General features: G+C 39.6%; 1 protein-coding gene across 5 annotated transcripts in view; it reads left to right on the forward strand.

Annotated features, from left to right (window-relative positions):
• Nucleotides 1-22523, forward strand: part of RTKN2 (rhotekin 2) — a 51082-nt gene that overhangs the window by 13731 nt on the left and 14828 nt on the right. For 4 of the 5 annotated variants that reach the window (XM_071438607.1, XM_071438608.1, XM_071438609.1 and 1 more), the window contains 8 exons: nucleotides 6410-6585; nucleotides 8342-8400; nucleotides 11967-12020; nucleotides 12911-13028; nucleotides 14408-14608; nucleotides 19147-19241; nucleotides 20718-20824; nucleotides 21840-21971. In XM_071438607.1, the coding sequence (XP_071294708.1) occupies nucleotides 6449-6585; nucleotides 8342-8400; nucleotides 11967-12020; nucleotides 12911-13028; nucleotides 14408-14608; nucleotides 19147-19241; nucleotides 20718-20824; nucleotides 21840-21971 (903 nt within the window). In that variant the 5' untranslated portion in view covers nucleotides 6410-6448. Of the gene's footprint in view, nucleotides 1-3524; nucleotides 3653-6409; nucleotides 6586-8341; nucleotides 8401-11966; nucleotides 12021-12910; nucleotides 13029-14407; nucleotides 14609-19146; nucleotides 19242-20717; nucleotides 20825-21839; nucleotides 21972-22523 lie in introns of those variants that run through there. The other variant, XM_071438606.1, reaches the window with a different exon arrangement.

A 22523-nucleotide genomic window follows, 5' to 3' on the forward strand; every position in this document is an offset into this window, starting at 1 on the left:
CAGAACAGTGATTTAGATAGACAATGATCTTTTCTCTGCTATCCAGTTTCCCTAATACTAGAAGGAAGCCAAATGCTTTGCAATGCAAATCAAATGCCAAATAAAAGGATAGTGTGATTCATCTGAAAAAAAATGTTTCACTTAAGAAACCTCAGAAGGCAGGATATAGATCCTCTGTTTAATTCACCCTACCCCCTTCTGACTTCTCTGCACTAGCAGCAGTGACTGTGCAGGATTTTCCTTGTTTTGTAGGTTGTGCCTTTGGTTTCTCTGCCATTCAGTGGAGGTTTGTCTGGTGAAAAAAAACATGGTTACAATGCTTCCTTTTTTTGTTGCTGTCTGCTGCATTTACTCTTCAGTTAGGGAGCAAGCAGAATAGTTAGTTACTAGTTGAATCCCAAATCTCTGGATAATGTAGATGGCCTAAAGCCTTCTTCATTTCAAGTTCGTTTATGTGCTGTAACAGCAGCAGAACAGCTTTGTTGGAGCTAGACATAAAGTGTGGAAAGAACATCTCACCTCATTCTAAACCTGTAGAAATGCCTTTTAAAGCCTCGGTCTCATGTTCCTTTAAAAGCTAATACTAGAAGTGTGGTGAAATGTTTAATTTTTTAATTAAGCATCTGACTGAATTAGATCTACTGAATTATGAGGCCTGATTTTATAATGGAAAAACCTAACATCTCTAGAAAGTGAATGCAGTGCAGGACCAAAGCAGAAACAGGTGCAGGAATGTGAGCAGCCAGACTTTGCAGAAACATGTTCCTGATGTACTGGGAAATTGGACATTTGAACCAGCTGAAGAGCAGGTATGCACAGAGCTTGAGGAGATAGCATTCGTGTTGCTTAGGGCTGAGTCCTACACATTTAACTGCCACTGGTTTCTTAAGGGCTCCAATTCAAGTCAGTGTCTGTAGGAGCATGTAAGGGCTGCAGGCACGGGCTCTTTATGCTACTAGCAGTCACATTTTGGGACTTTATTAAGACTCAGATTTGCTGAACAGACTGTACTGTAAAACCATGCTAATTAGCATCTAAAATTCTTGGACAACTGCCACAGATTCCTGGGAGCTGTCTACACCACCAGCAAAATGGTTTTAGAGTTGCTGATTGCCTGAAATAATTTGGGGCATAACTTGTCCTTTTGCAGTGATTTTTATTGTATCCATGTAGTCATTCTGGCTTTTGACAAACCCTGCTGCTGTGCACCTGAGAGCTGTTCTCAGGGGTCTTGGAGGCAGTGCTTCTGCAAAGATTGAACCAGTGGGTTTGTTCTAGAGTCTAACCTGAACTGCTTGGGATGATGCTGGAAAGGAAGTGTGTCTTTTTCACAGGTTGTGTCAATTTTCTGTGGTAGGGCACTATTTGGTGAGTTGCTGAAGGGATGAGTTACAGTATTTAATTCCTTCTTTGTTTATTTCTGCAGTAAGGTTATAATTTCCATCTGCTCCCACAGTTTACATCAAACTCATCAAAGAGTTTCAGCCATTCAGTCAAGGCTGTATGGGTCAACTTGGGTCAAGCACTGATTCAATGATAATATGGTTCAGTCAACCTGAGACTTTCACCTGTTTGGTTCAGTTCCACTCCATGACATGCTTCTGTTTCTAGTTTACTTCTGTGGCCTAGAAAATGACCTGTAGATTATTGAGGCTCAAATCCCATCCCTGATTCAGCAGAGGCCAGACCTCACTTTAAGAGACATGCCATACTGTAAAGCAAAAGGGCACTCTGATCTGTCATCTTATGTCCTCCTCTCATTTGGTGGATTGCTTTTGCTGTATCCAAAATCCTGAACTCTGCAGCAGAGACAGGAGCCCGAGGCTTATCCCGGGTGCATGAAAAGCACCAGGATTAGGTGGAGACTTCCCTTTAAACCTCCCTTAAGCTCACTCTTAGATATATTGGCTGTCCATATGCAGCTCAAAGTATCATACCTTGATTAAGCAAAAGCCTTTTGGCTTCCTGATGGGATTTCTCCATTGAATGAACTGGACAAAGACTTTTTGGGAAAGTCACAGTACCTAAAGAACAGGAGGGAGTTTCTAAACAACTGGAAAATATATGGCATCCATAAATATATAACCTGGGGTAGTGTTCCAAAGCAGAGCAATGCAGAGTCCCCAGGCAGGTGCAAGAGAGAGTTTATTGCAAAAACCTGGCCTTTTAAAGCAGTTAGGCCTTTATCAGTTACATTCCAATTAAGCACAACAAATGTAATCCAACCAACCACCATAAACCACAATATGAACATGTAATGGTTATATAATTTGTTTTTCTACCTCTAAGTCAGCTGAGTCATAGCCATTTCCCATAGTCCTTTTCTACTCAGCTGAAGTAACAGGCCTGAGCCATGATTTTACAAGGGTAACAAGGCCCTTATTTTGTAAGGTTTTACCTGTGTGCAATGGGGTAGGGCTTCCCAGTTGTGGCATGTGCCCTGCCAATGGTATACAGAGGATTTCACAATGGCATGAAGGTATTTAATGAATATTTGAATGCCTGTCCTTGTCCTAAGAAACATGGCCAAGATGGAGACAGGAACTCCAGAACAGCTGCCTCTGCCATCTCTGCCTCCAGGTGAAATGAGCACTCTGGAGGGAAGCAGAGCTCCCTGTCCTCTGCCTTGCATCAAGGAATACATACTTTTGGTCCAGAAGTTCATGGTTTTCCTCAAAGGCTAGCCCACTGTGTTTGTGCCCCAATTGTAAATGTCAGGGGTCCAGCTGAACTGCTGAGCACCTATATGAAATCCCGATGAAGTGATGATGCTTTAAAAATTTTCCCTTCCTAACTGCATTTTCTTATATTTTAAATAAGCATATGTTAGCCTGGAGACTTCTGTCTCCTGTAGAAAGCTGTTAGCAACACTGTATATCTCACTCATTCCAGCACATTTTACTTCCCACAAATGTTGACAACCCTGTGCAAAGCAATGAGGATCTGTGCTTCTGACCATCACCTGTTAAGGAGGAAATCAGAGAGGAAAGCCAAGAAATCAGGGATGAGGAATGGATGGGAGACACTATTTGGCTCATTTGTTTCATCTGCCGAAGACAAACAGAGCTGCAAAACTGGCAGCAGAAGAGAGAGATATGACTCCCATTCCTCTCCAGTCAATCTAGTGAATAATTAATGCACTTTTACTCAGTATATAACAGTATACTTTTAACAGTAGGTGCTACTAGTGCAGCTGTTGAAGTACCATCATATTAAAGATGCATAATTAGATGAACTGCAGGAACCCAAGAACACGGTTAAAAATTCATGGCAAGCTTTGGGGCACAAGTGGTTGCTGCCATGAGCCGCTCCCTGTAAGGGCACTCATCAGAAAGAGGCGGCACCGGCCTGTTTCAGGAAAGTAAATTAACAGAGAAGAAAGAAGCCAAGACGGGCACTGTCCTGGCCCTATTTCTGGCACTGGCTGTTGTGGCTACACTCGAGGGGATTAGCGCTGCCGTCAGCAGCCCCCGAGGCGGCCCTGCAGCTTTCCCAGCGAGCCCGCCCGGGCGCTGTCCCGCAGGGCGCTGCTGGGCCCGGGGGCGGGGCGGCCGCGGCCGTTGCCGGGCGGGAGGTTTGAACGGCGGCGCCGCCGAGGAGGATGAGGATGATGAGGCGGCAGCAGCCCGGCGGGCCGGGCGCCGCGGGGCCGGTGAGTGCCGGGGCCGGCAGGGCAGACCCGGTCCGCACCTTCGGGATCCGCGGGGGCGGTGTGGCGGGCGGTGCCCGGTTGCGGGCGGCGGGAGCTGCGCTGTCTCTGGGCTCGGCGGGTCTGTGGGAGTTGAGTGAGCTCTCCTGAGGGGAGACGCGGCAGAGCGGCTGCTCTGGGCCGGGCCGAGCTGGGCCCCCCGCTCACGCTGTCCTCCACAGGCTCTCGGAGCTGCTCCCTTGCAACTTTTTAATCTTCCTTGGTTTTCCGATTCGTGAGGGGGTTTTTTTACGCTTCGAGTTGGTTAAAAATCCAAGTAAGTTGAGCTCGGGAGTGTCTGTGAATCTGTGGTTGTCAATTGCAGCAAATGCTCTTTCTGTTTCTAACTGCAAAATGTCCAAGCGGGTGTCTTGACTTCACGGTCCCTGTTTTAAAAGAGAACCCACTGCCTGGCTACTTGTTTACTTTAAAAAGATACACTCTACTTATGGGGTTTAGACTTTTAGGGTTTAAATGTAAACCGCTGTGGCAGTAAATTAAAAGTGTACTTTGGAATAAGATTCTGGAAGCCTGTGATGAAGCTACCAATTTAATGAAGTAAAATTTCTACCTTCAGCAGTATCCGTGTAATTTTTTTCCGCTGTTGTTATTTTTGTTTGTTTTGTGACTGCATTACCTTTGTAATGCTAGAAATTTCTTACACTGAGAATACTTAGGTGGGGAATACAAAGACACTTTTTAGAAGCGTTGCTTAGGTAGCTCCTGAGTGTGGGGTTGAAAATCCCAGCAGCTGTTGATAATCTCGTCTTGATTGAGCTGCCGTTGGTGGGGGAAGGATGGCCCTCACAAGGGGAACGGTGCGTTAGTAGACAGCATATGGCAACACAGTGCTGTGTCATTCCTCCGAGTCCAGATGGTGTGCCTGTATTTTTAGACAGAATGGGGGGGAAAAAGGCTGACCAATCTCTTTTGGTAGGCACAAAGAACTTTATACATTCCCAAATCAGGCTGCTAAATCCTTCCTTCAGGTGAGATTTACGTAGTGTGGTTATTTAAGCTATGGCCCAACAGCCATCTACTGCTAGTCCAGAATATTTTATGTGAAACTGGCTGAGATGTAGTGTGGACTGAACGCGTTGTGCAGTTCTTGAAAGCCAGTATGGATACATGCAGATGCCCCAAACAGGAGTGTTTATTTCCTCACTGTAGTTCTGTAACAGGTGATAGATGTGGAGAGGAGCCAGGGCAGTGCTGAGGCCTGCAGTCTTGGAAATTATTAGGGGGAAATAGGATCTCATTCTTTGGAGCTTTGTAGCAGCTGATTTATTAGTTTAGGTTCAGAAAATAAGTAATTATTTCTTAGGGACAGGTGTGGGCCTTGCTTAGGTTTTCATAGCCAGGTAAAATTTGACTCAGAAGAAAAGAAGATGGATGAAAGCTATTTACTGTTCTCCTTTTTTTTTTTTTCTTTTCTTTTCTGGGATAAGTCCTAAGAAAAAGTGTAAATAAAGATGCAGGTGCTGAGAATGCAGAGGTGTTGTTCCCCTGCTTTATCTCCTTCTGGCTGTGATTGAAACTTTGAAAAACAAACCTGTGAGGGTTAAAAATGGCATAGCCTGTGGTGCCATGCGGGGTCCCAGGCTTTCACATATCAGCTGTAGAGAGTACCAGCAGAACTTCTGTGGAAAATATCTCTGATGTGAGCTTTGGGAGCTATTTACCACCAAACAACCATGGACTTGTTAATTCCAGAGGTGGTAGAGGCACTCTTGTTTAGTAATGAGAAAGCGTCGCTCTTCACTGGCCTGCAAAGTATTTGCAATGCAACCCTGCAATGCCATGAGGCATTCTGTTATTCACTCTGTTCTTCACTGTCAGAAATACTCGGCTTGGCCAGGGACAGCCACAAAACTGTAACTGAGGTAACGTGTATCAGCCATCAGTGGCATCTAGCGGGCCTTTGGGAGACAGCACTCTGTGCTCCTTCACCTTAATTATTTCCTGGCCTGCTGTGGATTGACCTCTTTGAAGTCACAAGTGAGGAGTAATGCACATTTATTAATGTATTCTGTGAAAGCAGGCAGGAAAAGGTTGACTTCTCAGCAGTTTTTGTAAAACTTTAAAAACCCCCACTCCTTCAAAATACAGTGATGGTGAATTCCAGTGACTTGCCAACCATGTTTAGTTTACTTCATAGTTTGAATGAAAAGTGTGCCTGACATGATGCCTGTATAGTCTTGAAGCCACCACAGCTGCTTGACTTTTCAGTTCAGGGCCTGATGCAGTTGAGTACTGGGATTGACTTTTTTAAAGACAGTCGAAGAAGTGATGAGACTGAGTTTCTGATTTAAAATATTTCAGACATTTTCTTCATTTTAAAATTTATTTTAGTAGGGGTCACTGTTAAAAGTGAGTTGTTAATTTATAAGCTTTGTTCAGTTAGCCCTCTCTAGGACCATATGTTATTATTCTATGAATGACACATGGAGGCACATAAAATTTTAGTAACTTTCAGATGGTACAGTGAGTTAATCTTGGATTGGAATTTGCATGTATAATGGATATAGTAAATCTGTTTTGTCCCATGTTTTACTCATTTGTTCCTGAAGAGACAACTACCATTCTGCATTCAGTAACCATTGCAATTGCTGTGCATAATTAAAACCTAGAGTTCTCTATCCCAACTGCAGAGGACGTAAAAACTTGAGAATACTCTTAGTTAATTTTTAGTTTCATCCTTTGGTTTTTTTGCATCTCTAGGAATGTGACACCCAAGAGAAGATCAACTTTGAGCTCCGCATGCGGGAAGGAATCTGCCGGCTGCTGGCGGCGAGCACGCAGAGGGAGCAGCTCCTGCAGGCCGTGAAGAACCTGCTGGTCTGCAATGCTCGCATCCGGGCCTACAGGGCACAGCTGCAGGGCCCAAAGGGGGAGCAGTGAGTACCGGCTCAGATTCAGAGGGAGCAGCATGAAGCAGGCATTTACTTACAGGAATTTTTAGCAGTCTGTCTAGGAATGTGGTTTTAAATCCTTCCTTATCTCCTAAGCATAAATTACTTCTGCCTTAAAGCATTAGGTTATAAAATAATTCCATTATCTTCTCTTTGCTTTAGAAAATTAAATACAAGTCATATTTTCCTGGGTAGATTTTATTTTTGACATTAATTTAGTATCAAGTAACACAATGGACATATTTTCTTGATTGCCTTTGGCTTACAAAAAGGTGCCTAGCCAAGTCAGGACAAAGCTATCCAAGACAGAACACAGCTATTTGTATTTTTCATTCTGGGTATGATTATCAAGGGTCCTTTACTAGTGGCCCCATCACGGTTAATTGGTACCCTCTGCTGGCCGCTTGTGTTAACTACAGTGAAGTGATAAATGCAACACTCAATGGGAAGAAAAGTAGCTGAAAAAATTCTCACTTTATAACTCTTGAAGGAGCTAAAGTATGTGTGTTTTATTTGAATAATATTACAAAATTTTGGTCTAAATAGAATTTATTTGGTGTGCAATGCTGAGAATTGTGGTGCAGAGACACTGTTGCTCTCAGGTTAGTAATTTATTGAAATATGATATTGCAGTTTAGTGTAGAAACTCTGTGAGTACATGCTTGCCTCCAGTTAATTGTATCTGTAGGAGCAGTTCCACTACTTTTCAGTTTCAGAAATGTTCCCTTAGAGGAGAAATATGTTGGAGGAAAGAGCAGTGCTTTCTGTCCACTATTCTGAAGCTGCTTTTGAAAACTGGCATATAATACATGTGGAATTCTGTAATTATTGCATTTGTATTGCTTTTTCCTAATAAAATAAGGAATTTTGTAGTGATTTCATCTTTTATTTATGTTTTTAGTGATGGAATAATACCAAGTGTGTGTATGTGCTGGTTTACTCAGCTCCTTGTCTTTGATGTCAGTGAGCACAGAATGGTGATGGCACATGTCCAGAACAGGGCAGGGACATTTGGAGATGTATCTGAACAGTTTTATTGTGCACTTGATTTGTGACTGCCATGCACTGCTTGGATTTCTGTCTTCAGGGGTACTTCAGATGTCTGTGGAGGTCATTAGAAGGGATGCATGCTACAGAGTTATTTCTCTATCATTTAAATTATGTCTTTGGTAGTTGATAGTCCATTTGGAGTTCTTTTTCTTTTGATATTTGCTTCAGACTGGAATTTATTTAAGGCTTAATCATTGCAGAGAGAGAAAGTTCTAGGATTTTTCATCTGTGAGTTCTGAAGATATTCTAACTGCCTCTGGAAGTCATGATACTGCTAGCAGCTAGAAATTTTCATTTTATTAATAGAGGAGGAGGCAACTCTTTAAACAATAATAGAACCAATAAATTGAGTTGCATCCTCATTGATGTGTACAGAAGGCAAAAATTGATAATAAATTAGATCCTGTTGCAGCTGGAAAAGACAAGGAAGATTTGTGTGTGACTTTACTTTGGAGTAAAGCCTTCTAGGGAATTTTGAAAAAATGGTGATGTACCTTCCTTCCAGATTATGCTTAAGAAATTAATGTGACTCATATCTTAAACCAGAGATACCAAAATTAACTTTAAAGAAAGGCATTTGAAATGAGCTATAATATGAAAATCCTGACACTTCTTAGTGTTTAAAGGGTTGACTTTTAGATATCTAAATGCATAGATCTCAAATATTTTTTTCTTTTCTTCTTTTTTGGAGGTCTTCAGAAAATGGGACAAAAGATCGGACGGCATGCAGAGCAAGGGTTGCTATATCAGGTAAGAGGCCAGGTAGTCACTTAATTGTAGCAGCTAATTAGCTGGACAGTGTCTTGTAATGCAAACTATCCAGAAAAGATTGTATTCTTAAAGTGTAAATGTGCTTCAGAGGCATCAATCCTCTAATGCTGCAAAGGGGCTTGGGCTTAAGTTACACATGGGCTGTTGAAGATCCTACCCTCTATTTCCATTTTACTCACAGTGCACTCCACAGAGGGAAATACTTCTGTTTGCCACCAAACACTGAATGCATTTCAAAGCTAAATCAGTGTAAGTGAGCTGAAAACTTTTTTTCTGCCCCCAACGGCAGACTTTGAAGTGATAGTACAAGGCATGTCTAACAAATTGGGAGCAGAATTATAACTAGTATGCAAATGTTATTTAGGCAATGCAGACTACATTACTACAGCAAAGGTGTAGTGCTATGGCTTCAATGCAAGCTAGTAACAACATTTAACAGCCATTCCTAGTGGGCTGTTTTCTAGCCTGTTCTCAAACTTCAGCACTGTGCATTTATTGTGTTGTTTGCCTGTGACAGTAGTGGATGTTACTACATTCAGCAGTCCTGTGGCTGTTCTGCCAGCTTTGCTAACACATCTGTTTGTGCTCCCTGACCTGCTTCATTAAGAATAAAATAGTGTAGAACAGCTCACTACTGGAACTGTTTCAGTTAATTCTGCATATTTTGGTATATCTGTAAGCAAGGTAACTCCTAGTAGGAGAAGAGTGATGAGCACATGGTTCAATAATGTTTTTTGCCAGCACAGCTGTTTGCAGAATGTGTATCTGTCTTTCCTCCTTATGGTAGTTGGATGAAAGCATCTGTTTGCCTGTCTGTGCTGTGGTTGCACCTTTCTTCAAATTTGGAGAGCTATCTGCAGTGAAAACCTTAGGGTCATATAACATACACTTCTGCTATCTTTAGAAAATCAAATTTTTTAAGAACTCTGTTTTTAGTATGGAAAACTTGCTCAGGATATGAAGGATTTTGGTTGTTTCTTTTGATGGAATAAGACCATAGGGGGTGAAATACACCACTTTGTATTTGGTGCAGTCTGTTAATGATTCTGTTACCAACACAGTGGCTCTCAGAACTGGGGATTATGTCCTCAGAAGTGTGGCAGAGATCAAGGAGAAGAGGAGGAAGCACAAACTGCCTCTCTGTGCAGTGCAGCCTGGGCGTGCTGGCTGCTGCCATGCCTCGCCCCTCTTCAGATACTGGTGTCAGGAAGCCTGGCCAGGTCCAGTCTACAGCAGAAAAGCCTAAAGGTTGTTCTTGGCCTCTGCTGATTAATTCTTTCTGTAGGTCACCTCCTGATTTTCTACCCTCAGCAATCCATGCACTTATAAATTTATTAGTGTATTATATAGTTAGTGCCTGCCAGATGATGATTACCAAAAAAGTAGGGCAATCGTGACCAACTGCAGAAGTTTGGGAAGAACTGTGCAGGACTACTGAGGAATATGCTCCTACAGAAAGAGCTATGTCAGATACTGTGTGGGAAGTGCATTCCTTAATCCACAGTTTTTCACACTTCCTTCATTTTTACTTATCCCCCATATTTTTGAATAAATTATGTCATTTATGTTATTGTACCAATCGATTTTTTTGTTAGAAGACAATACATCAAATGTTGATGAAAAAGCATTATCATAATTTAAAGTAATTTTATAAAGGAATCATTGAGTTTAAATTTGATTAATTGTAGTATTTGAATGTATCCAGTTTGCATCCACACAGATTTACAGCTAATGGTAACTGAAATTAAGGTGTGTGAAAATTGATCTTTGTTTTTGATAAATGACAGCTCCTTCAGTCCAAGAATGGATTGAAAGCTGATTTACAAGTATCATGTTAAACTTGTTCCAGGATTGGTTGTCTATACCCTGATGATTTTCTGACCAGAGTGTAAATTTTTCAGCTAGCAAGATATTGAAAGTGGCACACAGAAGTAATCTTTAATCTAGTGCTCTAATTGCTAACAGTGTCCATCGAGTGCATTAAAATTGTCATTCAGAGTTTGCTATGATTAAAGATAGAGAAAGCTTTTATTTGTAACTGTTTTCACATATGAATGTAGATTTGAGACCTTTGTATTTTAGGAAAGAAATGTTCTGTGCTTTGTCTCTGACAAAGATGAATATATATATCTTTTAGAAGTTACATTACAGAGACTTCTGTAATGATTTTAATGAAACTATTTCTCTTTGTGTAAAACCCCCTATTTTTAGAAATGCTTGCTATGCAAATGCATCTTCAGAAGTGAAAGGCAGTTTCAGAACACGGTGATGTATTGATTTTTAGGAAGTTAGAAGTCTACAGCTGTATGCTGGTAGTTCACTTGAAAGTTTTTTCGTTTTTGTGAACACTTAAAAATAGATGAATTTGAAAGTTTCAATATTGAAATAGCTTTTATAATAAGATGTCTCATAATAAAAATTAACTGAAATTTGAATTTTTCAGTTATCTTCTGAGACAGAGTGACTAAATGTGATTTCACTTAAGTTTTGTGGGTAAACCCCTGTAGGAATACATGACAATCTGATGCCAAAATACTGGCATCATTTTGCATCTTAGCATAATGAATGTGGATTTTTCCATCATTCTCATATGAAGACAACACTGGAGTCAGCAATGCTTCTTTATAACAATATTGAAGACTTTTGTCACAAGACAACTGTGTTCGTGCTGTTCACTGCTGCCATCATGTGTCACTTAATATATTGCATATACTTTTAAACAGCAGCCTTGTACTTCAGAAATCAGGCCTGGATTTATAAAGCCCTCACAGCATTTGTCTTTTAACAGGGGCCTAATAAAAAACATTATGTCTTCACCTGAGTCCTCTAAGCTGGAGGAAAATGTCACTTAGTACTATGTTGAGTTTAGTAGATAAATTGGAAAATTTAGTGGAAAAAAATACTTTCCTAATTATTAAAATGACAGGCATGATTCAAAATAATGGCTTTGTAATTGCCTCTCTACTGTGGTTCTGAAGTAGAAGGGTATTTTTGTGTTAAAAGAAAAAAGATTTCTAAACTCTTTTTGCTGACTAAGACAATTCTGACTGGGAATGTGATTACAAGTGGTATTTTCTCTGTGGTTAGCAGTACAAGACTGAAGTGTTTGCAGTATAAGTATCCCAGTCTTTTCATTAAAACAGGAAGGTTTTCCTCTTGCAGTGGGATGAGTGGTTTTCAGCACAAGGCAAGCAGGATTTTGGTTTACATCTATGCATAATAATGGGCTCAGAGAATACCTCTCAGAACTGTGTTACACAGCTTCTCTGAAATGCTATTTCAGGTACTTTCAAATGAGATTTAAAATATTCTTTATTCCAGCATAATTTCTAAACAGGAATGACGCTTCAAGTTGAACTAATTATTCCATTTTCTTTTGATGTGGATAATAATCTTGGAATAGTTATGCTGTTCTTTGGGTGGAAGGCCCTGTTACCACCAGAAGATCAGAAAAAGAAACAACACACTTTTTATAATTTGTTTTGATCACAGATCTACAATATTGACTATAACTTCATCTCCCTTCCTTCTTTGTCCTCCTTCAGATATTCGAATACCATTAATGTGGAAAGGCTCTGACCACTTCAGCAAAAAAGAAAGTATGTAAGATGTAATTAATTACTCTGATAAGCAATTGCTTATGCCTGTAAATTTAAACTGAATGAGGAAGTTCATAGTCATTTCAACCCCTTTTTTGACCTTTCATTAGGTCTATATTTTGCTCTTTGTTGTGTAAATGATTGTAATTTGAAGTTGCTGGTTGTCGCTAGCTGAGTTAGTTCAAAGTCCTGTGGTTCTGTGTTTAAACCCTACTCTAAAGAGTCCACCTGAGGAAGAATTCCAGAGAAGGCAACAGAAGAATGTTGTATTAAATGGTTAACTGAGAAACTTCTGATTAAACACATTGTTCTATGTCTTGTCTGCACTTGAGAGAGTGTATTGGAGGCTGTTTCCAATGAGAAATTTAAATGAAACTTGACTGTTGGTGTTGAGGGTATTATTGGATAGCCTTCAAGTACATGCATTTTGCTGTGTCATGGAGATTAATCCTAAATCTGTTCCAGCTGTCACCTGGCATCGATTTCACTTTGATTTTCAATAGGGTCAGAGATGCAAAGCATGGCAAAATAGCCTAATCCTATGTAGCACATTCATGAAATGATACAGACTTTGGATCAAATGTTAATTTTTTTTGTGTAAAGTCAATTTTACTAAAAAAAACCCTACGTTTTTACTTAAGTTTTTGAAGTTGCTAGCAGACACTATACCTGATTACTCAACTTTTTTTCCCCTCCTAATAGAGGTAGGCATTTTTTCTATGTATACAGGTCAATTCTCATAAAATCCTACGATGAAAATTTGCGGTGGGAAGAATTGAGGGCAATTCCTTAGAGGTCTGGATGACCATTTTGGGTGGTTTTGTTACTGGCAGTGTTTGGTACTGTGCCATGCAGTGTGGCTGATGAAGGTTCTCTGTGCCTCTCTCCAGAATCACAGCGCTATGCAGTGTTTTGTTTGTTCAGAATGGGAGCTGAGGTTTTTGATACCGAGGTGACTATTGTGGATGAAGCAATAACAGATATCTGTTTTGAAAATGTAACCATATTGTGAGTATCATTTACTTCTGTTGAATGAAGTACAAATATTGCTGTTTTCTTTTGCAGGTGGATGTGATTATGAATAAGATTGGCTGAGGTCCACTAGGTTTTGCTGTGGGCAAAGGAATCAGTAGAGGCTCTGTTCATTTTAGTGGGTGGAGGATCCCCATCTCTGGAAGGCTGGTTTTGTGTACAGAATGATGCTGGTTGGAGATGTGCCAGTTGATCTGTACTTCTTTTCATTTTTGCCCTGCTGAAGCATTTTCTTTATATAAAGAGATAAACTTACATCTCAAACATTAATTAATAATTAATTTTATCATTAAATTATTGCTAAAACCTGAAAGCATTATGACATTTTAGATGTAAATGTTATCTGTCCAGCAGGTTACAGTCTCTTTCCTCATGTAACACCTCAAGTCTGTTACACCTACCTGAGCGTGTGCTTGACTCCACTCCCTGCCTTTTATATCTACAATTTAGAGAAAACAATTCTGTTTTCTGAGGAAGACTGACTGAAAAACTAGAACTACTAAAAACTTTAAATCAAGATCCTGAAAACTGAGTTTAAATCAAATTTTAAACTCTCTTAAACACCCATTCAAGTTAAGAGTGGGGATAAAGATTTAAATCTTCTTCTCAAAATTATGAGACTTAACCATTATAATTTTCTGTGAAGCACTGCAACAAAAGCAGAAAAGGCACCCTAAGTTGCCTTTTATCCCACAAGGCATAAAAAGACTTGATAGAAAAGCTTTTGGAATGGTTTCATTATGGCATGTGTGTAATGACATGATTTGGATCTGAAAGATGAGGTTAGGCTTCTGGCTTGATGACTAAGCTTGAGAACAAGAGAATCAGTAAAACTGAAAACTGAGAAAGGTTGTGGGCCAGAGGATGCAGCAGTAGGTAGTTAAGTTGTAAATGACAGATTTTATTAGATAGCATTTTTTATCAGTAATTTGAAGGGGATGGGGTGCAGTAAGATATCTTTTAAACAGTTCAATATGACTTAGGACCATAGGCAGGGATAGGTTTTCAATCATGTGATTTTTGTGAAACAGTAGAGGGCAGATTTAAGTGTGTTTGAATGTCTTGCCTGGTTATTTCCATAACGTGGGTGTTTTCTTCCATTTTTAACCTAAATGCTGAATTTCCTGTTTGTAATTGTTTATGCTGCAATTATCCATCTCATGACCCCAATACTAAGTTACTACTGTGTACTCTAGTCCTTAGTTCCATATTAATGTATATCTGTGCCTGAATGTTCTGGCATTTCTTCCCTTGATTAGAAATATCTTATTTAATCTATAAAGTAGCAGCAGCATTCCTTGGCTCCACACAGTTTGTTAACAAACGCTCTGAAATTTTCTCCTCCCCCACTTCAGTGATGAAGCAAGCCCAGATTTCCAGGTGAAGGTTGAAGTCTATAGCTGCTGTACAGAGGAGTCTTTATATACAACAAACACTCCTAAGAAACTGGCAAAGAAACTTAAAACATCCCTCAGCAAAGCTACAGGGAAGAAACTCAAAGCTGCACTGGAAGAAGACAGCACTGAACCCCTTTTGCCTGCTGACCCAGTCATCCAGTAAGCCACGTATATTGATGTTCTGGTTTTGTAGCTTTTAAAATAGAAATAGGCCAAATATAATTGTAAATTTTTGGCAAACTGCCTAGAAACTGGTTTTTTCTCTACTTGCCCAAGTGAAAAAATTTACATTTTAAATAGGAAATGAGAAAGTAGGTGTGAATTCCAACCATGTCGCTGAGCCTTGGGGCCTGGTTCTGATCTTGAAACACACAAGCAGCCTTTATCTGTGTGCTCCACAGCCAGCCAGCTGGTAAATCCACTGTTCTTTGCAAACTCCATAATATTTTTAGTTTGATCTCGAGAGGAAGTTGAGCTTGTACAGTCTGTGTGTGACACTCTATCCATGTACCTCTTCTCCTTCCCCCATCCCTGTTTGCTTCCTCCCCCATAGTATTTTTGCACCTAGCCAGTGTTGCTCATACTTGACAGGTAGATATGTGTAAGGGTTCCAAGTTGTGTGAAATAGGAAAAAGTGGGTATGTAGGCAGGAGAACCCACTCCTGTACCCTCTTCCCTAATTCCACTTGCCAGCTTTTCAGTGAAACTCTGCTCTGCCAAAGGCACTTTATGGTTACTGTTACTTAGCAGGGGATTTCTGAATTGACTTTAGCACAGGACATTTTAAAATGACTTACTGGTTTTCAGTGTTCATAGGCCTAAGTGCTTTTCCCAATAATTTACCTGTTTCCTTTTAAAAATTAACTGCCTACTAATATTTTCCAGCTACTTCAATTTCATTTGGATTTAAACAGGCCAAATACTGAATTTGCAAATATTAATGGCATTGGTTTATTTAATTTATTTTTATTTTTTGGAAAGGATTTTTTTCAAGTAATTCCTCTTTTTTTGGCAGCTGACAGTAAAGAATCAATGCTTAATTCTTGCTAGGTGTTTAGTCTTAGTCTAGTTTCCTATGTCTATTTGCTGGGATTTTAAAAGGAAACATTCAAGCATATTCTATCTTTGTTGAACTGATATAACTGTAAACTGATTTTTCTGTTTGACTCAAAAATAGACATCCAAGACATCTTATCCACAGAGCAAAACAAATTCTATCACTGACTTTCCAGTGGATTCCACCTAATGACAAAGCATTTTTCAATGTGCATCACGTCAGGTGGCTGTGCTTCAGCTGAGCCATGAGACACTGTCATTAGACACAGTTTGAATCAGATATAAGCACTGGCTTCTCTCTCCAGTATAGATTGCCTGTCTCTTCAGGAAAAAGCACCAGTAGGCAATTTAAACAGCTGCCTCCTCCCCTGGGTTTTGCTTTTGGTTTCTCAATTGAATTTTCCTTCCCTCCATCTTGGAAGTTTGTTTCTACGTAGATAATCATCTCACAGTGGCTATTACTTTCTTAACACAATTAAATGAACAATGAAGTGTTAAATGATGGCATTGCTGGGTGATTAAAATAGTTGTTTGGAAAGAAATGGGTTATTATAGGCAGAAAATAAGTTGTCAATTTTTTTTATAGGTTCCCCCAAGGATTTATATTAGTTAGACCTTGGTATGTAGCCCTTATAAAAAGGAAGAGACTGCAAGATTACAAGAGATCTTTCAAGTATTCCCAGAGAGTTTTACCAGTCCAGCAGGGGAAATTAAACTGCAACAAAAAAGTGAACTTTCTATATTATGCGAACACCTTTTCTCTGTAGATTTCATTTATACAAGCCTTTTTCTTTCCAATGCACACATGAGTGAAATTCTCCATTTCCCAAAAACTCTGTGATCCCTCTGTTTCAAACTTCTTGGCTTAGAAATCTCTCTGGTTAGTGAGGAAACTCTCAGACTTGGAACTTCTTGAAAAAGCTTTGTGACAAAGGGCTTGATGGGTTGCTTCATTAGTTAATTTGGAATATACTGATATTCTCTCTTAATTATCCCTCATTTAGTTTCTATACAGTCTTTTGCCTGCTTAGTTTTTCAATTCTAGCTTAATTTTTTTTTCTTTTTACATTTTTCATAGAAGAAAAAATTTTAGTGCAGTTTTGCTATTAAATTGCAGTGTAAGCAGGTTGCTCTTTGGATAAACCACTGGAGAGTCTCCCTCAAGTGCTGTTTACTGGTTTGCAGAACTGGCTGTGCAGGCACTGGTTGTTGTTTGATGTTTTGTCCTCCACTGGGCTGAAGGTGCAGCAGCTTCCATATCCTGTGTTTGATTTGGCAAATCCCCAGTGATATTTAGCTGGAAGTACACAGTCTAATCTGGTACAACTTTTATGGTTGGGTTCTTGTTAGCACCTGAAGGTTATATTTGGTTTTACCCTCTATTATTTAAGATCTGATTGAATATTGAGCATATTGATTTTTTTTTTTTACCTCACAAGTCTTCCACTCATTCCTTCACTCACATTGAATGAATGAAGTGAGATTGGGATTTCTAACACTGGATTTAATATTCAGGAATAGATTCTGGAATTGAAGATGTCTTAATTAACATACATTGATAGAGTGTTTTAGTTACACCTTCCCACACCCAGGTCTGTGTGGAAACTTCGGTGCCTCTGTCTCTTGATCAGTAAACAGATTTAACAATGAGCCTTTGCCACAGGCTTGTTGTGGAGATGAGCTGCTTGGGTTTTTTTAAATGAAGTTATTAAATGGAAAAATACTACAGATATGCAAAGTACTGAATGAGATGCAGCAGGCAGATTATTCTTTGTTATACAAAGAAACTGCCATTTAAGGCAGTTAGCTAATTCTCTGAAATGCAAAGGAAAAACACAGTCAACAATCCTGATTAGCCAGTTAAATCTGAAAAATATCTGTAGATAAAACTTTCCTAAATTATATTGCAGCTGCCTGAAAGGAATGACTTGTATTTTAGAATGAAAATGTTACTGTGGAGCATATTTTAAAAGTGAAGTAGCTATTTTTTTTGGCAACGTTGTTGTGGTAATTAGTCATGCTTTAGGAAAAAAAAGTAACTTTAGAATCAGCACAGCAGTTTTATCTGTGAGAAGAAACTGAACTTTTTGGTACACTTTAAATAGAATGGTAATGCATTGCTCAACTGCTTGGTCAAACATAATCAGTGGAGGCTCTTTTGTTAAGGAGCAGTTTAGCAGGAAATATAGACAAATGCTGATGGGTTTTTGTTCAGATTTCCCTCTTGAAACGCTTCATAGCAAGGGTTTTTCACCCAGGATGTTATAGTGTATTTAATTTTCTATTTGTTCCCTGGAGACAGATATGGAACACACCTCCCCTCTAACAAACTTCCTACTTTTCCTCCTCCTCTGTCCTTAGGGTCAGGGGGAGGTAGACACTCTCCTTATTTATCTGCACAGCCAAAGGTCTGAAAACTCTGTGTTCCCACTGTGCTAGTAAGAAAAATAAAATTTGAGCAATACTAAGATGGAAAACTATTCTTGAGGATCTTAGTTCAATGGTGTCTTCTCAGCTTTTACACCACTAAGCTTTCTTATGTTCTACTGAAGATATTTTAAGGATCTTGTGCTAGATCCTGTTGGGGAGAGTAGTTAGTGATTTGGAGGGGTTTGTTTTCTTGTGAACTTTGTCCTAACTGCCATTAGCCAGGTGGAATTCCTACTGCACTGCTGGACTATAAATCTGTTACTTGGTCCAATGAGTATTTTAGAGAAAAGGTTAAAAGTACTAAATTTATACCAGTTTATTCCAAGAACTGCATTCCACAATTGCACTGTGCTGAATTGTAAGAGTGATACTTTTTTTCCCCTAGGCAAAATGCAAAACTAAGATAAAAGATTCTGAAACCTCCAAGTCCAATAAGTGAAAAGAAATCCTTTCTGCTACAAAACTGACCATAAGATTTCTGTACAGATTTCTGCCTGTGAATAATCAATCTATTGGATTATATAAAAAATACATATATAAACAACTGGTTTATAAAGTGTAGTCTGCATAGGCAAAGTGAAGAGCAGAGCAACATGGAGAAGCATTATAATGCCTTTTAATTTTTAACCTGTATTTTCAGATAAAGTTTGTCATCAGTTGTTCTATTAACTTTAGGAATTTTTGAACCTCTTACCAAATCTAATTGCTTTAGGCCTAGGAATAAGAGCTGTAAAACTCTTATTGAAAGTTACTTGGTGTCTGCCTAGAGGAGAGAGGTGCTTAGAGGGTGCAGAGGGTTTGGATAGCACAGCCTGTGTGCCTGTGTTGAGGAAGCACAAGCCCAGCTGTAGGCAGTGACCACATGAGAGGTCTCCTGGCCAGCAGGTCCCAGAGAGGAGGCAGCAGAAAGAGTTGTAATGAATGATGGCATTGGCCTGGAACTGGGGGTACACATGGGGGCAGGAGATAAGGGTCTAGGAAGGACAGGAACAGAATGTGGAACAGTGTTTACAAGGAGAACCAGAGACACAGGAGCCGTGTGGGAAGAGGTTGGAGGTTTCCATCTGTGGTCACTGACAGGTCCTGTCCTGCACCTTGCTGTTTCCTTGTACCCAAATGTGCTCTCTGAGGTGTGTCTAGACTCCCTTTAATTACTGCCTGAGCAACACGAAGCAGAAAGGTCCTAAACGTGCCTTTTCTTTCCCATGTAGTGGAGCTAAGTACAGTTTGCTGGCATACACCACTCTGGGGCTGGAAAGTGCTGAGGACAATTTCAGGACCCACAACCTTACCATTACAGGAAATGGTAAGTACATATGGTATCAATTTAAGGAAATAAAAAACCAGTAACATTTTGCATTAAAGTCTTGTAAACTAAAGGGCTTAAAGAGATTATTTTTCTTGATACTCAATATAGAACAACTTTAATAAAATATTTAACGGCTCTAAACCAGGCATCTGTACACAGCTGAATAAACTATAAGTTGAGTAAAATTTCAAGTCCAGATGAAAATTTAATTCTTTTGGGAGTTTCTTCTGTCATTTGCATCTCCATCTTATGTGAGTTGGAGTTATATACAAATTATTTTCCCTTCCTCACAACCAAGGAAGGGTATCAGAATGAAGAACAGCTTGTTTCTCTGTAGTCAGAAGGAAAGAAGAAAAATTGCTTCAGTTTGGCGAGATTGTTTGAGGCCCAGATTGAACACAGGATGTAAGTGTGTGTGTGCTTGCAGTCTGTGCTGGCTGCTGTCCTTCAGCTTGGGGGCAGCACGAGTTGGGAGCAGCCAGCCTGGATGCTGGCACTGGGGGACTGATTATGCTGCAGCTGATGGTGGTGGTTTCACTTTTTGGTACTTTGTCCATTATTTTCTGCAAGGCTAGCCCCTCCCATAAGCAATCCTCCAATTGTTAACTTAAGGCATGGGACTGTCACTGTTGCTTCTGGGAATTTAAATCATTTACTGGAGTAAACTTGACCTCAGAGGGAATTTCCTTCTTTACATTTCAGTAATTCTGAATAAGTACAGATTTGAACATTTATGGGGCATTTTTTTCTTGAAGTGTTGGATGAATAATTCTGAGTACCTTTGATATTTGTAAGCCTTTCTTTATTAGTACTTTATATCTTTCTTCAAGTTCCTTTTTCTGACATTAATTTACATAATTTAGTCTGATGAGGAAGGACATACCTGGATATTTTGGTTCATTACAAGCATTTCTAAACCTTGACCAAAGACACAGTCACATTAGTGGAACATTGCATTACCTACTTCTAATTACAGGAGTGGAGCTGAGTGATTCCAATTCATTAGGAACTCCTTGGAACCCTAAGTGCTCCTCTAGTGCTGAAGGCAAAAGTAGATACAAATTCCTCATTGAAGCCTTATTGAAACATCCTGAAGCAAAGTGCTCATGTATAAATGTAGCTGTGTGCCACAATGGGATGGGCTCAGGGACTTACCTTTCAAAGAGTTTCTAGCTCTGAAATGAGCCACATTTTATGTAAGAACAACTCTTTTTTGCAGAGCAATATTGCCATTTTAACTTGAAATTATTTTGGAATTTAGTAATTTTTTTCAATTAAAAAACATTTCCTGAAGACTAAAAATCAGTTTTAATCTAATCCCACCGGATTAAATCTCATTCCTTAAAATATGAAAATATGCTTATTTAGACTCAGGATCTTAATGTAAAAACAGATGTAGAAAGCTAAACTGTATGTTCAGGGCAATTTTTCAGACCTGAGTGTTTGTCTCTTTTGTCTTTTTCTTTCCCCCAGAGGAATCCTCTTTTTGGCTGCCCCTGTATGGGAACATGTGTTGCCGTTTAGTTGTCCAGCCCTCCTGCATGGCCAGGGATATGATGGCAGGATTTCTAAATCAGCAGGTAAGGAGGCCTTGCTTGTGTTTGCATCCTGGCCTGTTAAAAGCTGTCACTAAGAGTCAGTTGTTAGAAGATTTGCTGTTACCTGAAGTGCTGTATGGAGAACTGTTGTTCTTTACCTGTTCTGCCTAGAGCAAGGGGGAAACTCTCACAGCTGCATTCACAAAAGGTGCCTTCAGTGGCTGAGCATGGAGAAATCAATGTTTCCTTGGCATGAATGACGTAGGCTGTTAGTACAGATCAAGTAAAACTCTTGTTTCAGAGTTGGTTTGCAGTGGTACTTGATGGCATCAGTCCTGGTGATCCTGTGGCTCTCATCCTTGTACATACCCCTTGTTGTGATGCCACACGAGTTCTGTCCCAGCATGGGGAATCAGGCTGGTGAACAGAGCCACATCTAAACTCATCCCTTCAGAAATGATTCATGTGAACTCACTTTACTTCTCTATTTTGGTTTGTTGCACAACTAGCCAAATGAGAAGGTGATAGTGGAGGGCCAGAGGGTCTGGGTCATTTGTCAGGAGTGCTGAATTACAGGCTTTACACTGATTGTGAAACTGTTATGGTTTTATGAAAGCTGTTCAGAAAATTCATTTGAGGAAGTGGAAATTCTAGACAAATGTCTTTGCTTGACATTTGTTGAATGCAGTATGTATTTCCAAAGTGAAATACTCTTTTTATTTCTATAATTGTGCAATTGCTGTAGCTAATAAAGGTGCTTTCTTTTTTTTACACTAGACACCAGATCTAGATTTCATTCTGTGTTAACCAGCAGATTCTGTATTATTAGTGTCACATGGCAAGTCTGTGAAAACTGTAAAACACCAGAGGACATTTAAAGTACTGCTCACATTTCAGAAATCAGTGATTGAAATGTTCTATAACAGAAAGTCTTTGTTGTAGTAATGAATTTGGTGTGGCTAAGGTTTGATCACTCAGGGCTGGTATGTGTGCACCTTGCAACATGGTTGTGTTTTAGGTTTATGTTTGGCAATTTCTCACTACTTCTTCTCCTTAGCAAATGGTAGGAGGTCTGACAAGCTGGAGGAGGCTGTATTGTGTACTGAGAGGTGGCAAACTCCTTTGTTATTACTCACCAGAAGAAATTGAGGCCAAAGTGGAGCCAGCATTGACGGTTTCCATCAACAAGGTAAAATTGGTTGTATGGGGATTTTTTTGTTTGTTTTGTTGGGGTTTTTTGTTTGGTTTTTTTTGGGGGGGGGGGGGGGGAGGGGTTAAAATTTATTTTATTATTTTGGGGGATGTTCTTTTTAGTTTAAGAAACATATGCAGTCATTTGGGCTCTAAGCTGCTGGTATGCAGAGTGCTTTATAGGTAGAATGAGGGTGGGATGTACTTCAGTGAAATTTGCAGTCCCCCAGCAGGAATGTAACATTCCTTAGCTGTGGATGTAAATTCCTTCTATTGCACTAGACTGGTTAGCACAGAGGCAAAAAGGAGGGTGTTTTTCTATAGAAAAAGTAATAACCTTTTATATCACAGTTCTATGAGACAGCCCTTGGAAATGTATTGCTTACAATCCCCTAGCAATGCTTTGGTAGAATTTTGTCCTCAGCAAGGTGGAATTCCAACAAAAGCTTTTTTGTTGTTACGTGTTATTTGGCCACAGTCTTAATTAGCAGGAGAAATGGAAAATTTTTCAAAATATTTTAGTGCCTTAAAATAAGCTGCTTTTCTTAAT

The sequence above is a fragment of the Agelaius tricolor genome, unplaced genomic scaffold (genome assembly GCF_023055355.1).
Source record: "Agelaius tricolor isolate 1412-34295 unplaced genomic scaffold, bAgeTri1.0.p SCAF_13, whole genome shotgun sequence".
Classification (NCBI taxonomy): Eukaryota; Metazoa; Chordata; class Aves; order Passeriformes; family Icteridae; genus Agelaius; species Agelaius tricolor.